Source organism: Sorex fumeus, unplaced genomic scaffold, assembly GCF_029834395.1.
Source record: "Sorex fumeus unplaced genomic scaffold, SorFum_2.1 ptg000055l, whole genome shotgun sequence".
NCBI lineage: Eukaryota > Metazoa > Chordata > Mammalia > Eulipotyphla > Soricidae > Sorex > Sorex fumeus.
The window spans coordinates 15,405,605-15,428,067 of NW_026606112.1; the positions used below are offsets into that span (position 1 = coordinate 15,405,605).

At 44.8% G+C, this 22,463-nt stretch overlaps 1 protein-coding gene across 2 annotated transcripts in view; it reads right to left on the bottom strand.

Annotated features, from left to right (window-relative positions):
• The window catches only part of RBPJ (recombination signal binding protein for immunoglobulin kappa J region), a 93,516-nt gene extending 71,628 nt beyond the window's left edge, over window positions 1–21,888 (bottom strand). The window contains exon 1 of one of the 2 annotated variants that reach the window (XM_056125559.1): window positions 21,788–21,888. In XM_056125559.1, coding sequence (XP_055981534.1) covers window positions 21,788–21,807 — 20 coding nt within the window. In that variant the 5' untranslated portion in view covers window positions 21,808–21,888. The remainder of the gene's footprint in view (window positions 1–21,787) is intronic. The other variant, XM_056125560.1, reaches the window with a different exon arrangement.
• Between the last annotated feature and the right edge of the window lie 575 nt (window positions 21,889–22,463).

Here is a 22,463-nt window from a genome sequence, read left to right on the forward strand (position 1 = left end):
TCATGGAAGGGATCCTAGTGTTAATATATACTAGATGAACCAAGAGAAAGTATGCATGCATTTCCAAACACCAACATCCTATCAAAACAGAAAGCTCACAAAAAAGCATCATTTATATAAAAAAGGGAACATAAAACAGATATACTGATAGTTTTCCTTTATTAACTGTTCATACTATAAGCCATTCTCAAAAAAAAAAAAAAACCCTTTCACATGGTATTTGGATACTGGAGTACGTTGTCCAAAACTGAATTCTTCCCATGAATCTTTGTACTGGACCTTATATTTGCTTCTACTTAAATATTTTTAGCATGTATTCTCAAGTGTCAGATTACACACTAACCTATACATTACCATATTTATTATTTAAATGAACAAAGTTGGTTGAAAATGTATGTATTTAACATAATAAAGCAAATAATCAAGGGAGCTGGAGAGATAGCACAGTGGGTAGGGCATTTGCCTTGCATGTGGCAGACCCAGGTTCGATTCCCAGCATCCCATAAGGTCCCCTGAGCACCACCAGGAGTACCTCCTCAGTGCAGAGCCAGGAGTAACCCCTGTGCATCGCCGGGTATGGCCCAAAAAGCAAAAAATAAATAAAAATAAAATAAATAATCAAGTACTTATTTAGTTTATACCAAACTAATGCATAAGTCACTTTTGTTTACTCTAGGCAAGTTTACTTCCTATATAATTTCCTTTGACTTAGGCAATTACAATAGTAGATGTTTAAAGTAATAGATGTTTAAATAGCAAAGTAAAATAGCTGTTTAAAAAGTCACATTTCTTACCAAGACTTGGCAAGTCTGACCTTTTGTGTTGCTGTACAAAATCCAGTCATTCAAGGAAATCTTTCTATTGTACACTCAATTAATTTCACACCCAAATCTATTTCTCATATAAAATAATGGCCGCCCTGTAATTACCACTGTTCAGGCCCATATCACAAGTCATCTCTGATGGCATCTGTATTCTGTGTCAACATTCCATACTACCTAATCTCGGCACACTGCCTAGGGGTCTTGACATCTGCTGTTCCTGTTTGCTGGAATGTTCTTCCCCACCTGCCTCAAATTCTCACTTTATCCTCAAGGTCCCTTAGCTGAAATATCATCCCTTCCAGGAACATGTTATCTAGCTGGAATAACTTCCTGATACTCCCGTCCTATGTCCAGCAACTTCTTCTTCTCTTATGGCCCTTATACTTTACTTATTTATTTGTTTATCTAAACTCTCTCACTAAAAAGTGGTTCACTTCCAAGACAACTGCATTGTGTGTGTCTGTTCTGTCCTCTGGTATAGCCTAGTACCTGGAACAGAGTTAGCACTCAAAAATCTCTGACAGCATCGGTCCAACTCAATTCTATGTCAGATGACCACAGCCTATGGGAACAGGCGTCCCACAAAGTGAAAGCGTGATAATGATGTTCTCATAGATTTGTTGCCTCAGATCCAACTGCCTGGTTTCAACGCTTGAGCCCTCAGATTACTCCTGCGAAACAAGTATTAGAGTTAATACCGAGATTCCAGGCATAATAAGTAAAGGACAGGAAGCCTCTGCCGCCTCTTCATCTAGCACATGGCTCCTAAGGAGTAAACATGGCCAAAATGCAAACAGCAAGAGAGTCCAAAAGGGGTTCAAATAAATTGACATCTATGATCAACAAGAGCCTAACCCTAGGTACAAATTTTTCCATGATTATACTAGCAAGTGAAGTGAAAAATTACTTTGTGGGATTTTTTTTCTATCCAGTAACAAGAATCCAGGGTTGAACACTGAGCCCTCACTGCACCACGACTTTGCAAAAGCCACTGCATTCGTATAGCAATAAAGACCAAAAGGGACTGGCTCTTCAAATGACTATCAAAATATTAGCCAAAAAAACTTGTTTAATAATGAAGGACAGATGGCCTACAGAAACATGCAACAGTGTTCAATACTTATCATCAAGAAAAGGCAAATCAAAACAACGATAAGCAATCACCTCACACGAGTGCGAAAGACCTCTATCAGACATTGTATGGCTGAAGCTCAAACAGGAAAGCTTTGTAACTGTATCTCACAGTGATTCAATTTTTAAAAAAAGACCTCTATCAGAAAGAAACAGCAGTATTGACGGAAACGTGGTGAAAAGAAGGCCACATTCACTGTTATGGGACAGCCGTCCAGCTCCGTCTCTATGGACAACAGTGTGGAGATTTCTCAAAAACTTAAGATTAGAGCTTTCAAATGATCCAGCAAGTCCACTTATGGGGCCTATACCCCCACCCCATCTTCAAAAAAACATTAGTTCAAAAAGCTGTTCCATGCCACAATAGCCAAGATCTGGTAACAGCCCAAACTCACAAAACAAATGAGCGGATAAAGAAATTGTGGAGAAACTGGAATGTACATACCCTATGTATAGAATACTGCTCCACTGTGACAGTAGAAATTCTGTGGTTAGCTGCAACTTAAGATTAAACCGGAAGGCATCGTGCTGAGCACAGCCAGTGAAAGGGAGACTGAACAAAAATACCAAGTGATCTCATTCACCAAGTAGACTAAAGGCAGTAAGGGAAGAAACAACTGGCCAATAGCAGACCTTGACCCTGACAGAGTCTGCCTGGAGAACAAGTGTGTGTGTGTGTGTGTGTGTGTGTGTGTGTGTGTGTCTGTCTGCCTGCCTGGAGAACACGTGTGTGTGCGAGTGTGTCTGTGTATGTTTGAGAACACACGTGTGTGTGTGTGTGTGTGTGTGTGTGTGTGTGTGAACCGTGAGGTAGCAATGGGGAGAGGACAAGAAGGAACCTGGTGATGGTGCTGAGAGGAATGCTGGCACTCTGGTGGCAGGGTTGGTGCAGTCACATTGTATTGCTCAGACACTGTGAACTCTATTGTAAGCCACAGTCTCTAGATATACATTTACTAGCAATGAATCTGGGCAAGGAATATAGTTTAGACAGGGAAGCACTGCAGCAGATCCCTGCAGTCCCCAACATCACTGAGCCTGACCACATCCCTGGACCAAGCACTGAACCGTGAAGCTAGCCAGGAGTGGCCTCCTGCAGAGCCACCACAGCAATAAGAAAATAATGAGGGCTGGAGCGATAGTGCAGTAGGAAGGGCGTTTGCTTTGTACACGGCTGACTTGGGTTCGATTCCCACATCCCATATGGTCCCCTGAGCAATGCTGGGAGTAATTCCTGAGTGCAGAGTCAGGAGTAACCCCTGTACATTGCTGGGTGTGACCCCAAAAAACAAAATAAAAATAGTAATGAGGACAGTTATGTATACTACAATTTAAAAAAAGACAAAATGATATTCAAATACTCTCACACACACACATGCACATTTGCAAAATAAAAAGGATTTCCACCAAATTATCTTTAAGAGTCAGGGAGATGGTCAGTGCTACACTTCACCCCTCACAATGGGTAAGGGCCTGAGTTCTAGCCCTGGCAGAGCAACAAACAAAACCCACCTAAAAATGAAAGGGAAAAAAAAAAGAAGAAAGGCAACTTTGAAACTTTTTTTTAAACAGGGAGTCCCAAGAGAAGGTAAGTGGCCTTGCTAACACCACAGGTCAGATCCAGCTATTAAATACAGTCTCTTGAACACCACCTGGGGTCACTCCTGAGCAAAACTCAGGAATAGTCCCTGACCCCAACCCCAACCAGAAAGAATCTAATTTCTGAATGTATTTTCCCTCCACCAAGCTCTTAATGCAGGCTTCCCGTTAATATATGAGACACTACACACAATGCTACAGAAAAGGCACCAACTAACTTCAACCTAAGTTCGATTTTGGGTTTAGTTTATTTGCAGTACTGTGGAATCAAAGAGGAAACCCAGGACTTCATCCCACCCATGGACTTTCGTTCCTTCCTCCCCCCGGCCTCCCCCCACCATGTGCCCCTCCATCAGCATCACAAGTCACCATTACCAGCAAATGCCTCTCCTGAAGAAGACTGGCCACAGGCCCAGGAAGGTCAGCACTGAATTATACATTTTCAGCTTACAGAAATTCTCAAGTTTATTAAATCACTGAAACATCCACATTGTATTCTATGAATAGGTCTGAGCTTCCAAAAGTATACTAGGTTGGTGTGATTAGGAAACCATCCAACGTCAACATGAACCTCAGTAGGCACTGTCGGGGCCTACCGCTAGGAAAGCCATCTGTTTGATGGAAGTAATATTTCTACTTCCCCAGTGATTACAGTTATCAGTAACAACTGTGAAGCCCCAGAAGGAGAAAAGAAATTTTAACTGTCTCAAAACTTTAATTATTCATATAAGCTAGCCAAGAAATTAACGTTAAATCTTACACAAAGGGCTCTCTAACCACCTAATTTTTTTTGGTTAATTATTCCATTGGTAACTGGCATCTGCTCCACAAAAATTTGGTTATGAATCACAAGTAAGTAACTGGGAATGCTTTTCTATCTAAAAGTAACTGTGGATAATAACAATTTTACAAAATTTTTATGTTTAGTGTACATAAAATTCTGAAAACATGTCCCACGCAATAAAAGAACAGATGTCACTGTCAAGGTTTCAACTCTCCTAACTACTAGAAAGGAGACTAACTTTAACAACTGAAAGTCCTACTAACAGCACACGCAACCTGTACTTTTAAAGTACTTCTAATTTATGATAATGAGGAATGTTAAGCATTGTCTTTACAAATAAAGGAGTTTCACAATGAAAGTTTAGATATATAGATAATTCAGGTTGTAAACATATGTTATTAACTTTCAGAAATTATGGACATAACCCCACATCTACAGTGGGTTCTAGCTGGTCCTTACATGTTTCTACTATTTCACATTTCCTCTTTTTTCTTTAATAAATGTCTTGTAAACATTACGTTTTAAGAAGCATGCCTCTTTTAAGAAAATTATTTTCTAACTGTTTTGAAAAACATATCAGTTTCTTTCTTAGAGCTCAGCTCCAGGTGTATTTCGCTTTCTCAGAGGAAAACTATTTCTAGCACTCTGTAGTTAAGTATCTTAGTCTGCTCAATAACAACAAAGTCTCCAATGGAGACATTACTGGGTCCACTCGAGCTGCTCAATAACATATAACAATAACCTGTTAAAAACAGGTTATTGTTATAATTGTTACACTAGACTAAAAGCTGCACAAACAAAATAACTTTACATATATAAAAGACTTCACTCCAAGCCAGAGGTTCCCAAACATCTGGGGCCTTCTGTCTGCTTTTCAAGGAATTAAAAAAAAAAATTACCAAGCACCATAGAGACCCTAATCTATGAAACAGAAAATGCCCCAACTGCACCTGAGGCTGTTACCCGTCCTTGGACTGCTGGGTCCTAATTGGAAAAATATCTGCTTTAGAACAGAACAGCCCCTTTCATCCAAGAAATGCAACACGGTGGAGCACCAGATTTTTAATGAATTTCTGGCTGGAGCATTCAGAAACCTTTCACTTTTGCCAGTTTTCTATGACCCCCCCCCACCCCCCATGTTCAGTTTATGCCCTGAGTCAGAGGTTTAAGAAGCTAGGCAGTAAATGTAGGCAAAACAATATCCACAGCACAATATCTCACAGCAGTTAGAGCAAAAGTATCTGATGATAGAAACCATGTCCATGAAACCCTGAAATTACAATTTACCTCTACACATATCCAAATGCATTTAGAAAAAGTCATCAAAACACTCAAGATAGGCGGCTGGAGCGATACCAAAGTGGGTAGGGCATTTGCCTTGCACGTGGCCAACAGGATCTGATTCCCACCATTCATATGGGTCCCCTGAGCACCGCCAGGAGTGATTCCTGAGTTCAGAACCAGGAGTAAGCCCTGAGTAACACCAGCTGTGACCCAAAAAAGGGGGGAAAAAAGATAAATACCCCAAATTCCTTCAAAATCCTAAGAGTAGTAGATGTAATAATTGCCTGAAGGTGACCAGAATAGGAGAATTCCCTCAGTTTGTACCATACCCCAACTCACTCTCTCTCTCTCCTCCCCAACACTCTCACCCCTAGGGATTCACAAATAACAAACACAGATTCATTCCAACTCTGGTTACAATTTGTGAGCAGTCTTTCATTGCTCCATAAAGGCTCATAATTGTAGGTACTCATCAGTTTTTAAAATGACATCCACAGCTGCTGTTAGAAAAACAATAGAATTTGACAGGAAAAACTTTAAAATGACATTTACAGTATAGTCCAACAAAGTTTAAAAGCATCCCAGTATAATTTGTTAAATGTATCTAGAGTTATTTTGGTACTCAAATTTCATATGAGACTCTTGAGTGCGTACTGATAGCAACATCTTTCATTTACATAGTACTGGAGTTAATTTTCTCAGTTGTATGTCTCATACAGTATTATGTTTAACTTAGTGCCGCGATCAAAAAGATATTATTATGCTAAAAAGAGGGGGGAAAGTAAACCAGAGACATCACCAAACTGGACCTCAACAGATTGTTTCAGGACCACTAACTACTCTGTGTTTTTTCACACCTTCCTTCCAATATCATACTCGAAACACGAAGACAAAAGTCCCACATAAATATGTTCTTTAGAAAAATCTATTTAAGGAGGAGAGCCATTCTGGGTGTGTGGGGGGGGTAGAGAAGGGCGGGGGGGGGGGGGGGGGGAGTTAAGGCACTTGCCTTGCATGTAGCCAATCTGGTTGGATCCCTGGCAATGCACAGGGTTCCCTAAGCACAACTTGGAGTGCCCCCAAGTACTGCCAGATGAAGCCCCAAAACAAAACAAGAATTTTTTTAAGTCCACATAAACGAAATTCTCCATTCGACTTTACCTTCCTGCCTCAAATCTGTTCTCTTGCTTTGGTTAGTGAACACACCCAGTCCTATGTTGATGAGAACCTAAAAGTTAGCCATGTGTTCAGCAAGGAATGCCCACACATCCTCCCTCAATCACTGGGAGTTGCCAGATGAGGCCAAGGTTGGAGTTCCAACACTCTTATCAAATAGCAGGTGAGCCTGTTTAAGTTCTAGTAAAACACTCAACACTAATTCTGGAGTCGCCTGGCTCCAGGGAGGCAAAGTAATTTCTTCTTTCTCCCTTCCCACCTCCGCCACTCTCATTTCCTAAATAAAAATATTAGTTCACAAAAAATAAAAGGAAATAATTACCATTGATCTATTTTTTAAATAAGCATTTCCAGCCCCAAAATAACCTGCTAGGTTATATAAAATTATACAAAATAAAGGAAAAAAACCTCACACTTACAATGGAGACGTTACTGGGCCCGCTCGAGCAAATCGACGATCAACGGGAGGGCCTTTACCTTTACCTTTTACCTTACTAATAAAATCAGAAACACTAAGGTGTTCATACAGCAAGTAGAAAGCAGTGCCCCGGGAAGGAGCTGGCCACCCTTCCCGCTCAGGATGCCCCCCAACTCAAAGTAGTAATTTCACAAAGAAAATTTTCTTCAGATTTCTTTTGACAGGTTGTTAGTAAAAACCATGTCATTGTGATCCTTACATGTGTAAATTTTTAGTAGAATCATGACTCAAAAATGTTGAAAACTGACTATATGCATAGACCAAAAAAAAAAGGACACTGTACCTGCAGAGTAATATTTGTAACACATTTTAATGAGAGAAACGTGAGGACATTTGTCAAACTACAAAACTGTCGAGTCACAGACTGAGCAAATAAATTGTGACATCCATACAATGAAATTTTATGCATCCAATTAATATTGTTGTAATTACGCAGAGGAGCGGGGAGGGGGGAGTCGGGGAGGGAAGGGCCCTCACACCCAGCAGTGTTGGTGCCATTCCCAGCACAGTGCTCGGGGGCCACGGTGGTGCTGGGGAGAGAGCCAAGTGTCCCATACGCAGGGTATGTGCAGCAGCCCTCTGAGCTATCTTTCCAGCCTCCAAATATTTACACTTTGTACAAGTAGTTTGGAATTTCCATTAGAATACATGATTTTTTTGGTAACGTGCTATTTATTCAGTCACTGATTAAGCTGAGTGAAGCGGGCATTAACTCTACACTACTTTTAAAAAAACGTTTTTTTAACTGAATATCCGTGAGCTAGGCATTACAAAGGTGTTGATAATTGGGTTTCAGTCATACAATGATCAGCACCCATCCCTCCACCAGTGTACATTTCCCACCACCAATGGCCCCTGTTTCCCTCCCACTATCCCCCACCCCCAGCCTCCCTCTCTGGGAGGCACTTTCCTTCTTTCTCCTCCTTTTCCTTTTGTGTATTAAAAATGCAATAAAATTAAAGATGTCATTATACTTAATGTCATGATGAAAGACTGTAGCAGTTGACTTTACATGACACGTAAGTAACTTTTGAGTTTTTCTAAATATCTCTCCAATCACAAGAGTAATCGAGAGAAGAGAACATGGGGTGGGGGGGAGCACAAGCCTCCTGAATCCCACCCAGAGCGAGCCCCAGAACTGCTCCCTGTGCCCCCACCCAAAGAGCGGGGTCGATGGATGACATTACCCTGAGGTCAAACTGCAGTCGTTCCCCAGAACATATAAAGACACACCTAAGCTGACAAATTTATTCAAGCTACTTAATTTAAAAATGCTTAATAACTGACACACTGCACTGGGGAGAATCCTGTATGTAAAAGGTGTGTATCATATTGTTGTGACATGACTGAAGGCAAGAATGAGAAAGTTCTATGACCTGAGAGTTGGTGCTGCCAGGGATTATATTTTTAACTTTCCAATAGTGAAGAAGCAGCTCTTAACAATTCAATAATATATACGTAATTGAATGACTCAATACTATTATAAAGTGTAAGTAAATTATCAAATACTATCCTACTATTTCAGTATACTGAAATGGATTCCGTTCCTTGATAAACAGTGATGACAGATGTGATGAACTCCAAGGAAAAAGAGTAGTACTGCCTAGAAAACCACAGCACGAGGAGCTGGAGACAGCTCCGGCGGCTGGAGCACAGCACAGCATGGGGAGATGCCCCAAGCAGAGCTGAAGCAGCCACAGAGCACCTCTGATGTGGCCCCAAAACAAAACGGCAACAAGCCCACATCGGGAAAATCACTGTATGAAAATCAAGGCCATAAAATCAGTCCTTATTTCAATAAGAAACTGCAAGTTGCATCCTCTGTCCCGAAGTCTCTTCTTTCCCCCTTACCAGCCCTCTCTGTACTTCAGTTTTCTCTTCTAGAGACTTCAGAAATAACCAGCTGCTAAATGCACAAGTGGCGGAACTAAGAAGCTAGGGAGATCAGTAGAAGGGGCTAGAGTGAGCCCAGGGATGAGTGAACCCAGGCAGTCCTTGAGGACAGGCAGAGTGCAGAATAGGTGTGCAGTACGGACTCTTCTCCAGGAGGCCTAACCCAAATAGTCAAACACCAGAACTCAAGAAGTATAGAGAATAGGAAAACAGGGCCTGGGGTTTACAAAGAAGGCAAGAATTGAATCTTGAATCCCTAGCACTACAAGCTCTCAGGAGCACGACCAGATGTAACACCAACACACACACACACACACACACACACACACACACACACACACATACCCTCCAAACTCAAAAAGCACAGGAAAGCAGCAAAGAAGGAAAGAACTGGAAGGTTCAGAGTTCACACTTTATTATGCAATACCAGCAAGAGGGCTCCATCAGGTTTGAGGCTGAGAGATAGGCATTCTTGGTCAAGGTACACACCAATGGGAAAAAGAGTTTTGAAAACAAAGTGCACGTAACAGTAAGAGATGACTGGTACAAAAATCAAAGAAAAGAAAAATCAGCATACATCTCCCAACAAAAAACAAACCAGGAACTACTCCCCAACTGAATATGTCACTTTTTAAATCTGTACCTATTGTTTAAATGTGGGATTACCGGGGGGGGGAAAAGGTAATGCAACCAGCAGGAGTTCATGCTCTGCATGAGCTCCAAGCAGGAGCTGGAGTAGTCCCAGAAAATGAAGGGTATCGAGTGCCAGAGAACAGACGACTGGTTAAAGAAACTTCAGTACATCTTCACAAAGGAATACTATGCAGCTGTTAGGAAAGATGAAGTCATGAAATTTACTTATAAGTGGATGAACACGGAGAGTATCAAGCTAAGTGAAATGAGTCAGAAAGAGAGGGACAGACATAGAAGGATTGCGCTCATTTGTGGACTATAAAATAACACCAGAGCCTAACACCCAAAGACAGTAGGCACAGAGCCAGGAATACTGCCCCATAGTTGTTAGCCTGTCTCATGAGCTGGGGAGAAGACAGCTGGAATAGAGAAGAGATCACTAAGACAATGGTGGTTGGAGGAATGGAATCGTTTGGGATAGAAGATGTGTGCTGAAAGATCAAGGACCAACATGATAACCTCTCAGTATCTGTATTGCAAACCATAATGCCCAAAAGTAGAGAGAGTGTATGGGGGGAAATTGCCAAAGAGGCAAGGGGAAGGCTAGAAAGGGGGGGTGGGGGGTTACTGGGGACATTGGTGGTGGAGAATTTGCACTGGTGGAGAGACGGGTATTTGATCACTGAATGACTGAAACTCAAATATGAAAGCTTTGTAACTGTATTTCACGGTGATTCAATAAAAAATAAAATAAAAATATTTTATCAATAAATTAATAAAGAAAAAAAGAAAATGAAGGGTGCGCCCCTCGATTTTTTTTTAAAAAGTTAGATTTTTTAAGTGATGCCTTTAAAACATATGAATACAAAACCATGTTCGAGCTTTTAAGTTTCCTACATCTAAACAGTGGGCTGGAGCGATAGCACAGCAGTAGGGCATTTGCCTTGCGTGGGGCTGGCCCGGCCAACCCAGGTTCAATTCCTCCGCCCCTCTCGGAGAGCCCAGAAAGCTACTGAGAGTATCTCGCCCGCACAGCAAAGCCTGGCAAGCTACCTGTGACGTATTGGATATGCCAAACACAATAACAAGTCTCACAATGGAGACGTTACTGGAACTAATCTAGGAAATCGATGAACAACGAGAGGGCAGTGCTACAGTGCTACATCTAAACAATTTAACTTTCTATTATCCTAAAGCCCAGGGATGGTTCAGAGACAAAATGCCTGCCAGGAAAATGTAAGGCCGAGTCTGATCCTGGTAACATCCCATAGGCATTGAATTTAATTCCCAATGGCTCTGCTATTTGGGACTGCCAGCAACACATCATAGTAGAATCTCTCACACATCACAACCAAGGGCTTATAATCCTCAATCACCACCACCACCACAACAACAAAAAAAAAAAAGGGGGGGGGGGGATTTCTTAAAATTATAATCAGGGCCAGAGTTACAGTACTACAGGAGAGAGCCTGCCTTGCAATTGGCCAACCTGGCTTTGATCATCAGCATCCCATATGGTAAGGAGTAATTCCTGATCACTGAGCCCAGAGTAATCCCTAAGCAGTGCCAGGTATGTCCCCCCCTCAAAAAAAAAAAAAAGAAATGAAGGTGTGGGGTTGGGTGTTGAGCAGTAAAGTACTTGCCTTGTCCGGTTAAGTCAAAGCATAATAAATGATTAACTGAAATAAATAACAAATGAATAAGGGCTAGGGAGATAGCTCTGGGTTCAATTCCCAAGCACCATGTAGTCGCTGAGCACTGGGCTGAGAGCAGCCTACAAGTACAGTCTGGAAAAGCCCCAAAAAGCTAAAGAAATGAATAAACATCTAGAGATAATGCATTTGGTCAGACAACTTACTTCCAATTAGTCTCCCTTTAGCTTCTTTCTACAGAGCATATTCTAATGTCATTGCATTTTTCTATTTTCTAACACAGAGTTTTCTATTTGCTACATTCCACCTCAAAAAGTATGGAGCATAAACGGTAAAAACCATATCATAGTCCAAAAAAGTCCGACTTCTCCCTGGGTTCTACCCCAGAAAAAAAAAAGTCTATATGCAGGAGCTAGAGAGCTCAGAGGACTAGTGCATGCTCTGCATTCAGGAGCCAAGAGTTCGAGCCCCAGAACTACACGTGATCCCCTGAGCACTGCCAGAAGCAATCCCTGAACACTGCCAGGTATAGTCCCCCCAAAACAAACAAAGGTAATCAAATCTACACTGTCAAACTCAACACTTAAACAAAGTGCCACCTAGTGGCTAGTGTTATATACTATGAAATCCAGTCAAGTCAAACTCATCAAGGAACATTCGGGCTGCTCCAGAACTATGTAAGCTAAATAAAATATTGCTTCTGTCCTTGCAGAGCTCACTGACTACACAGAGATAATCAACAGAGATATAGTCATGTAACTGCAGGGCAATGTCAAATGTTACAGCAAAAACATGCAAATACAAAAGTACTCAGGGCCACAGTGCTACTTAAAAGGGCTGGTCTGCAGCATGCTTTGCATTCAAAAGGTCAAGTTTAATCCTCAGTACCACATGGTCCGGCCAGCAACTCTGGGAACCACCCCTGGATATCACACTGGGTGTAACCCCTAAGTACAGCCAGGTATTGCCAAAAATCAAACAAATAAAATGAAAGCACTCCCCATTTATTTAAAAACTAAAAGAAACAAGAGCTGGAAACATAGGATAACATAAGGCGCTTGCCACCTTACATGCAGTGGACCTGGGCTAGACAGCATCACATTTGGTCCCCCAATGCCAGCACTTCCAGGATTAATTCCTGAGTGCAAAGCCAGGAGCAACCAGAGTATCGCCAAATGTGGCCCCCAAAAACAATAACAATAGAAAGAACAAGGCACTCAAATAGGTTCTCTCCACCTCACTCAGACTTTCCCCATTTAATTACAACTACTCCCCAGACCCCAAAAACAAAGCATTTTATGCCACTTTAGCACAGCGGGTAGGGCGTTCGCCTTCCACGCGGCCAACATGGCCGACCCGAGTTCGATTCCTCCGCCCCTCTCGGAGAGCCCGGCAAGCTACCGAGAGTATTGGATATGCCAGACACAGTAACAACAAAGTCTCCAATGGAGACGTTACTGGGCCCGCTCGAGCAAATCGACGATCAACGGGAGGGCCTTTACCTTTACCTTTACCTTATTTAAACCGAACATCACTATCATCAAGTGTTCGTTTTTTTCCCCACCGTTTAGACAATGTTAAAATGTTAAGTGGCATCCTCATGGCCACCGATGATCCTTCCATCCTGAGACCTAACACCAAGACGTGAGCTTCTTTTATTTCTCTCGTGGTCCCTCCCACCAATTCCAATCTTTTTCACTCTTTACCTACAGCCTCACCTCTTTCAAAAGTTGGGCACTCTCACCCACCTTCACCCCTGCGTGATATTGCTAAGGTGAGCACAGAAGTTCCCCCATGGGGCCCTAACCACTTTTCCAGCCCTATCTTCTCCACTCTTTAACAACTCTCATCTCTTCCACAAATTCCTGTGCAAAAATCATTCACACCTGTGTTCCCACCAGCAGTGCACACCTGCTAGCACTTCAGTCTCCCCTGCCTAAACCATGAGCTTCGCCAGACAATTCCTAGCCATCTTTGTAAGATAATATACAGCAGTGTTTTAGACCCATGGGGAACTCGACTTCAATACACCGTGAGGAAAGCAATGTTAAAGGGAAACCTCTAGAGCACCGTGAGTCTTCATTTCCCTTAGCCTTTACTGGTTTCCACTAGCTGGTGTGTTTGTCAGGAACTTTGTGGACTACATAATTTTTTGCATTGAAAAAAATCTCAAATTCAAAATGGAAATTTTAAAAATATATGCTGAGAAGTTTACAAACACACTGAAAACTGAAAAAAGTAACTTCCACGGCTGCCAGAGATTCAGGAGAAAGGAAGAATGAACAGGCATTAAACAGAGGACTGAAGTGTGACACAGGTACTCAGAATACAACTACAATGGTACATACACTTTATTTCTGTCCAAACCCCACCAAGAATGAGCCCTAATGTAAATGTTGGGCTCTATGAGATCATATTGTGTGTCACTGTCATTCTAAGTTAATCAATTTTAACAAATGTATTTCTACATGGGTATATTGATAATGGCTATTTCTGCACTGATGCAGTGAGTCCAGAGGCACTCTCTGTACCTTCCACTCAATTTTGCTGTGAGCCAATTGGATATTCTGAAAAGTCAATTTATTTTTAAATGCTGAATAAAAATAAAGCAAACTTAGTGGGCCTGCAGTTGTTACTTTTAGTTTTTTTTAACTGAATCACTGAGAGATACAGTTACAAAGTTGTTTATGGGTAAATAGTTACAACCTGGTTTCAGTCAAAATGTTTCAACAGCCCACATTTCCCACCACTGACCCCAGTTTTCCTCCCATCCCTACTTTCCCAGTCTGTCTCCTGTAGTCTCTATCCTCTGTCTCTTGTAGTCTCTTCTCTCCCTCTCCCTCTGCCTCTGCCTCTCCCCCATCACCACCCCTCTATATGCACGCATTATAGCTTGCAATACAGGTCCTGAAAGGTTATCATGTCTGTCCCCTTCCCTACTTTCAGCACTCACTGCTTGTCCAGAGTGGTCATTTCCAACTATCTTTGTCACAGCAGCCCATTCTCTATCCTAGCAGCACTCCCACCACCAGCAGCACTGTGGCAAGCTTCCAACTCGGGCATTCCTGCTGGACCTTGTTTCTACTGTCCTTGGGAATTAGTCTTGTACTATGTTTTTAATATCCCTCAAATGAGTCAAATCAGCAGTTTTTTAAGGGGGGAATATCCTTGCTTCAATTATGTCAAGCCACCTAAACATATTATTATGGGAAATTTCCTATTCATTTATAATTCTTTCATCTGATTAACAATGCACAATAAATTAGCTACGGCCAAGTCAAAACTGGCAAATACAGAAGAGGAGGTAGAGGCAAACTAGAAAGGCTCAACTTGGTCCATGGTAGGAAGCTTGCCACACACAAGTTGTAGGGAATATAGTTAGCACAGAGAAGGATCTATTATGACAGTGAACGCTGGAAATGATCACTCTGGATAAGAACTGAGTACTGAAAGGAAGTAAAGTGATATATGTGATAGTGCAAAACACCTTGCCCAAAAGGAAAGGGGGGAGGGGCAGATCCCAGAGGAACCAGGACATTTGTGGTGGGGAAATGCACACAAGCTACACAAGCCAAAGGGATGGATTCATTATATGACAGAAATCCAATCATGGACAACTTTGTAACTGTATCTTTGCAACTGTATCTCATAAGGATTTACTGAAACCCTGTAAGAAAACTAAAACGGGTGGACTTGATTTTGTAGGTATCCTCGCAGCTCACCAGCAACAGTGCAGCACCTTTCATTCTAGTAATGTCCTCCACAAGGATGGGTTCCTACGGAGCAGTGGTTTCTTTTTGTTTCTGTGAACATAGAAAGATTTAACTACTACTGCAAATGAACATGAACAATCTGCAATGCCATCCTATTTATCCCTATGCATTATCATCAACCTACACAAACCTACACAGGTATTTGCAGAAATAGGCAATTATTACCAGTCATCCCAAACTAAGCCACGGGGACTCCTCTGCTTACTTTTCCCTAGTACAGAATCAGGTTTGAGAATTCCCCTTCCCTTCTCACACCATTCGGATACATTTTATTCCCTGAGGGGAAGCGGTCTGAAGAGCCAGAAGAGATGCCGCAGGATGGGCCAGACCTTGGGGATATCCGCAACTACTGGCAGTGTCTGAGACTTGGCAGTAGCTGGGCATCAGCTTTAGAACAGTTCTGCAAGGAGCGAGAATAGTTAAGAGGCAAACCCTGAGAAGTTGGGGGTGATTTAATGACATCTATAGTTCTCAAGCATATATGACAAGCAGGAACACACCAAATACATCTCTTCAAAATGCCAGGACAGACAGACATCAAGGGCTATGGGCCTCTGCTGCGTTCTCCAAAGCACGAACCACAAACTACAGAGCACAATCTAAAATGTCCACCTTGAACTCTACCTGTGAAAAGTTACCAGAAGCCAACAGCTATAATTAAAGTATCTGTACAGTGTACTTTACTATTTACAAAACACCAACACAAAGTTTTATTTGATCTTTACAATTCCACATATTTTTCTTAGTAGTCACGTGTACCTGACAGATAAATGCAACAAAAATGAGGGCTGGAGATAGTACAGCTGGTAGGGTGCTTAGCTTGCACGCGGCCAACCCATGTTCAATCCTCAGTATCCCATATGGTTCCCCAAGCCTGCCAGGAGTGATTCCTGAGTGCAAAGCCAGGAGAGACCCCCGAGCACTGCGGGGAATGCCCCCAAAACAACAACAAAACAAAAATGATTTTCTCTTATTTTATCAAGGTTACTAGATTCAACAGCATGGGTCCACCAAAAACGTCTTTTTATAAAAGGACCCGTTCAACGTACACCCCTACGCTCTAAAACAATGAAACTCTGGGCTGGAGAGACAGTATAGCAGACAAGGTGCATGCCATGTATGGGGCTGATCCAGGTTCCATCCGCAGCACCCCATATGGTCCCCTGAACCCTTCAAGGAGTGATCTTAGCACAGAGCCAGGAGTAAGCCCCGAGCACTGCCGATGTGGCCCCGAAAAAACAAACTTAAACAATGAACTTTTGGGGTCAAGGCTATACAGCTCAGTGATAGTATGATACGAACATACAAGGCCTTGAGAGCAACTCCCAGAACCAAAACAACAGGTACAATATATGCGCTTCTTATCAGTTCTACACAAATGAAACAGTATTTCCTATTAATCTAAAAATATCTGCCTAAGAGTTTTACTATTACACTTGTAGTAGCTTGAGATTTCGTGTGGCTGAACAACACCAATTCCCTACTGAATGAAATTCTGGCTTTTTTTTGGGGGGTGTTTGGGGTCAGACCCCAATGGTGCTCAGGACTTACTCCTAGTGGGGCTGGGGGAAGCATATATGTGCTGGAGATAGAACACAGGTTGGCTGCATGCTAGGCAAGCACCCTACCTGCTATAATACTGCTCCAGCTCCAAACTCTGGCTCCATGGGAACTTAAGATATATATTAGGACATACTGAAATATATTTAATATGCACTGTTTAATTTTCTCTACAATAATTAACCTTATATCAAGTTTTCAAAATACTGAGTCCTTGGGAAGGAATATGGCTCAGCAACAGAGCACCTTCCTGGCAAGTGTGAGGGCCCATGCCTTAAGTCTTTTTTTTTTTTTAAATCACATCCAGCTTTGCTCAGGGGTTACTCCTGGCAGTGCTCAGGGATGCTGAGGATCGGATCGAACCCAAGTGCTGCGTGTAAGGCAAACACCCTACCCGCAGTACTCTTGCTCAGCCCCCATGCCTTGAGGCATATCCCTGATCCCCCCCCCCATACTGGCGGGTGGGTTGGGACTGAGTCCTTTACTCATAAAACTTTACTGACTCACTACAATGTTCTAAACACTCTTTTGAAATGTCTACTACATAAATGATATCAACAACCAAGTAACTAACAGCATTTGGGTGTGAGAGAATTAAAATTCAGCAGGACGTGTCCTAGAGAATTATACCAGCAACACCTGGGAGAGGCACTTAAGTCAGCCTGGTAGATCCGGTTAGAACATCCTCAGAGCTGAGTCTTGAATAATCACCCCGTAACTATGACATTTTTCATGCACAGGGGAGCACTGGACTGAAGAACCCTGCATGTCGTTTGCTATGTGACAGGCATCCTTACAGCAATTCACTAAGACTAGTCATCCTGCTACTGATGGAAAATGCCAGAAGTTCAGTCACTTGTCTATGTTGCAGAACATCAGAGACCCCACTGGAACGCAGTTCAGATTAAGTAACAGACAGAATCAGGACCCAGTTCAGATTAAATCTCAATGTGTACCATAAATTCTCCACTCTGCTGCCTCTCTTAATGAAGGCTGCTAGGGGGAGCCATTGAAAGGTTTTTAAGCTAAGGAGTAGAGCGCCCAGATTTGTTCCATAGAGAGACGGTGGAGAAGCTGGATTTTATATAAAAGGGGGGGCGGGGGGGGGGGGGCTGCGCAGATCTAGTGGCAGAAAGAGGAAGCTGCCAGAGTCTGTAAGGCTGTAGTAATCCAGGTAAGAAATGATGAGAGCAGAAACTGCCAGTGAGGATGAAGGAGACAGGTTTTTCAGGAGAGAAAATTATCAGTTCCAGCGATTAGATGTAAAGAGTTAGTCTGAGAGAGAAATCCAGAAACCTGTTTTGGGGAAGGAGCTGGGAGGGGATATCAATTACCAAGGAAAGAGAAGCAACAAGTTTTGTTTGTTCAATCGCCCAAATGCAGAATCTGAAATTATGCTCCCAGTAGTTAGAAACTACTCCTGTAAGTAAATGACAAGGCATTTTTAAAACCAGGATTCAAAATTAGTCTTTACTGCATTAAAAGAATTGGCCTCGAACAGTGAAAATATTTTGCTGTCACTTTTATACATGAAGAAAACAAAACAGAGCAAAAATATCCCATAGTCTTACAATGTTAATTCATTTGTTTGACAGATCTGCAGTCTCTTATACAGAATATACACACAGTTTTACTTACACCTCTCACTAAGCTTACAGGGAGAAACAATTTTATTATCCAAGTTGCTGTAGATATTTTGATTTCTTCATTCCACTATCACCACCGTGTCTTGCCAAGAACTTAGTTTATAACCTTCTACTTCACGTCTTATAAAATACAACCTACTTCACTTCAACTTGTTTCAGTAATAATTCCTAGACTGTAGCTACACCTTCATCCAAGGATGCTCTCTATAAACCCTAAAGCACAGCAATCCTGTACAGATGTGGCAAGTTATTATGATTCCCATTTTACTACAGAGTTAGGAAATTGGCCCAGGGGAAGTAGAGTAACTTGGAAATAATCACAAAGCCAGTTGCCAAAAATAACAGCTTTTAGTTATGAGAAAATACTGCCCCTAGTTGAAATAACATGAAATTTACTATTAGGAAGAAACAAAATGCAAAATAATGCTTAAAGCCATGTCCTAGGTTTTTCAAATTTATTTTTTTAATGACCAAATACGAAAAATATGACTTGAAAGATCTTTCAAACACCATTTCCCCCTTAATGCCTTATCCATCCACTGCGCCAAAGATTATTTAATGAATTAACAGCTGGCAAGAGTGACTTTTCCCAAACCATTTATCATCTTAGCCACTTAAAAAGCACTGATAGAAAATACATTGGTCTAGAACAATAAGTAATATTTTAGCAAAATAAGCACTTGAAACTTAAAAGAATGTTAGAATGAACATATTGCTGGTGGGCCTCATATTTTTTACCAAATATGCTTTCCTCAGACACACTGCTATCTAAATGAACAATAAATTCAAAGCTCTAATAATACTCGTTTATTCAAGTGAAACTTTCCCAGCCACAATTCATCCTGTTCCTAAATATCCTGTTTGAAATAATTTAGAGAAGGGGCTTGGAGGTTGCAAATCAAGGCCTTAAGATGATTTAGAAACAAAAAACTCAAATTGAAAATACTGTTTTTGTGTGTGATCATCCTTCATAAGTTAAAATAGAATATCTACCATCAATTATACCATATTTACACTCTGCATAGTGTTAGTAATCTGCCTTCAAATGAACCATTATGCACTGGAGAAAAATTGACAAACGGTAAAATGCACTCACAGAACCCAGCCTGCAAAGTTTCACCAAAACCCCATGAATCGATTCTCAGACGTGTTTTTCCAACACCAAAATTTAAACAAGTTCTCATCACGGTTCTCAAAGAGCACTTTCCAGGACTAAGGTGGGAGCGCTGAGGATCAAGCACTTGGTCTCGCATGTGCCGCCTCCAAATTCAACCTGGGCCCTAATTTCCCAAGCACAGCCGGGAGCGAACGGTGAGTACACACACAGCCAGCAGCGGTGCAGTCCAAAAACCCCCGAAGAAGAATGCTTCCCAGTGTACCAACATTCCTCCTCACACTACGTCTTTCTTGTACACATTCTGTCGGATGGGTGTATCCACTCCAAGTGATTTTACGGGTAAATGTATCTTCTAAAAGTAGAGATCAACCTGTAAGCGGGGGGAGAGGGCGGGGACACTCCCGAACAATTCATTCCGCCCAGTAGTCCCGGTCAACCTGAAAGCTCAACACCTGAACCTTCCAGCCACAACACCGACACCTCCCCCAACCCCCACACAACTACAAGCTCTTAACATTACAATAAGAACTACAGAACAGCTTAAAGCTCCCTTAACATGAGAAAGTCTCTTTACCTGGCTTAAGGCTATTACTTAAATGTCTTTTAATTGCATTTGATGAATGTATTCCACAAAGATTCAACCAGCCGCATCCATCAACTGCGAACGCACTCTTCCACGCTCTCCTCGTTTCCACTCCACGGATGGGGCTGGACGGCAGTTACAAACGGCGGAGTGAAAAAGCACCCGAGTGCAAACTACCCACTCTTTACAACTGAGACAAGCCTATCAGATTCCCAAGCAGGATGCCTTCCCTTTTCCTGTCTCGCCAGACGTCACCCGGAGAGAACTATCTTCAGCACCCGAGGTCCAGAAAAAAAGCAAAGGAGGGGGGAGGGAGGCGCCCACCGAGATTCTGCACCTGAGCATTCCCGGACCTTGAACATCAAAAACTCACCGACTGCTCATCACACCCCCAAACGCAAATCCCTCGGCAACTTGCCGGCCACCCCAAGCAGAAACACCTTGCACCTCTCTCCAGCTCCCCCACAACACCCTCGGGGTAACCCAGAGACGCAAGGCGGCTCTGCCAGCTTGCCCTGGGCCCGGGGGACAGTCAAACCTCAAACGGGACGCGCGCGTGGGGCGGGGGGCTGGGCGGGGGGGCGGGGAGGTCCATGCAATAACCAGGAGACTGGGCTTTTTTTTTTTTTTTAATTTTTCCCCGGGCTGCCGTCTCCAAGCCAAACCACCACGGGCCCAAAAGAGATGGCAAAGAAAAAACTACAGACAGTGTACTCCCGAGAGGAGAAAAAAAAAAAGGAGGGGGGTGGAGGTGAGCGCCCGTAATCCCGAGAGAAAGGGGGTGCAGAGAGGAGCAGCTCCGAGGAAACCAAACTGAGCTTCAACAAACCCACCCCCCCCCCAAAAAAAAACCGAGGGGTCTGCGTGTGGCCGCGGAGCACCCGGTGGAGTCCCCGGGGCTGGGACAGCTCAGCCTCACGGGTGCTCCGTGGGTCGTGGATGAAACCGGCCGCGGGTGGCCGGGGAGGGGGGCGCCCGGCGAGTACGCCAGGGGACCGGAGGGACAAAGCGGCCGGGGTGGGGGGCGAGGGCCAAACAGGTGAGAGGAAGCCCGGGGAGGAGGATAATGGCAGGGCAGCGGGCTGAGGAGCGAGGAGGGAGCGAGCGGCGGCGGCGGCGGGGGGCCGGTCCCGGAGCTCCCGAGCGCGGCACAACAAAGGGGCCCGGGAGGGCGCCGGGACCGCGGGCGGCGGCGGCGGCGGCGGGGAAGGGGCTGCGGGGCGAGCCGGGCGGGACAAAAGCGCCCACGGCGGCGAGACAAAGGGCCGGGGCGGGGGGGAACCGGGGGGCGAGCCGAGACAAAGCGCCCCGGGCCGCGGGGGCACCGGCCGGGCGAGCCGCCCGCGGCGGCGGCGGCGAGAAACAAAGCTTGCCGCGGGCCGGCGGACGGGCCCCGCGCCCGGGGACCCCGCGCCCCGCGCCCGCCCTCGCGCGCGCGCGCGCCGGAGCCCCGCGAGCGCCCAGCGGCGCGGCGCGGCGCGGCGCGGGGCAGCGCACGGCGACCCCGCCGCCCCCCGCCAACGTCGGCAACGCCACGCGCGCGCGCCGCCGCCGCCGCCCCCGCCGCCTCCCGCGGCCCGCGCGCCGCCCGCCGGGGGCTCCGACACGCCCGCAACTTTCCCGGTGCCCGGCGCTCCGCTGCCCCGAGACTTACCCTGTCACAACAGGCGCCATCTTCCACAAACTCTCGCCAAAACTCCAACCCTCGCGAGATTCCCCCCGGACGCCGGCCCGGGGCCCTCCTCGCTCGCTCCCTCGCTCGCTCTCGCTCTCGCCCGCCCGCTCGCTCGCTCCCTCCCCCCCGCCCCTTCCCTTTTCTTCTTTTTTTTTTCCGCCTCCACTCCTCGGTTCCGCCCGCCCCCACCTCCCGCGCGCCTCGGCCCCTCGCCGCCGCCGGGAGCCGCCCGCCGCGCGCGCCGCCCGCCGACCGGGGAAGGCTGCGCGCCCCGCCGTCCCGGGAAACCTACCCCCGCGCCGGAGCATGCGCAGGCGGCGCCTCGGCCGGCCGGCCCCGCCGCTGCTGGGCCATGGGGCGCGCTCCGGCTCTCCGGGTTTTGGGACGCGCCCGGAGGGACGACGTCCGCCGAGAGCCCGAGGAAAACCGGAGGGGATGGCACGGGGCTGGGTAGGGCGGGGGGGAGGGGGGGCTCGGGGAATGGAGGGGTCAGGAGGCGGGGCCGCGCGCGAGGGAGGAGGGGTCCTGGGAAAATGGGCCGCGCCGCTCGGGCCTGGAGGCCAACTCCTCCTCTGCTGCGTGTTTCCCGAGCGGCTGCCCGCTCCCTCGGGTTCCCAGGCCTTTTCATTCATTCGTTCATTCATTCATTCATTCG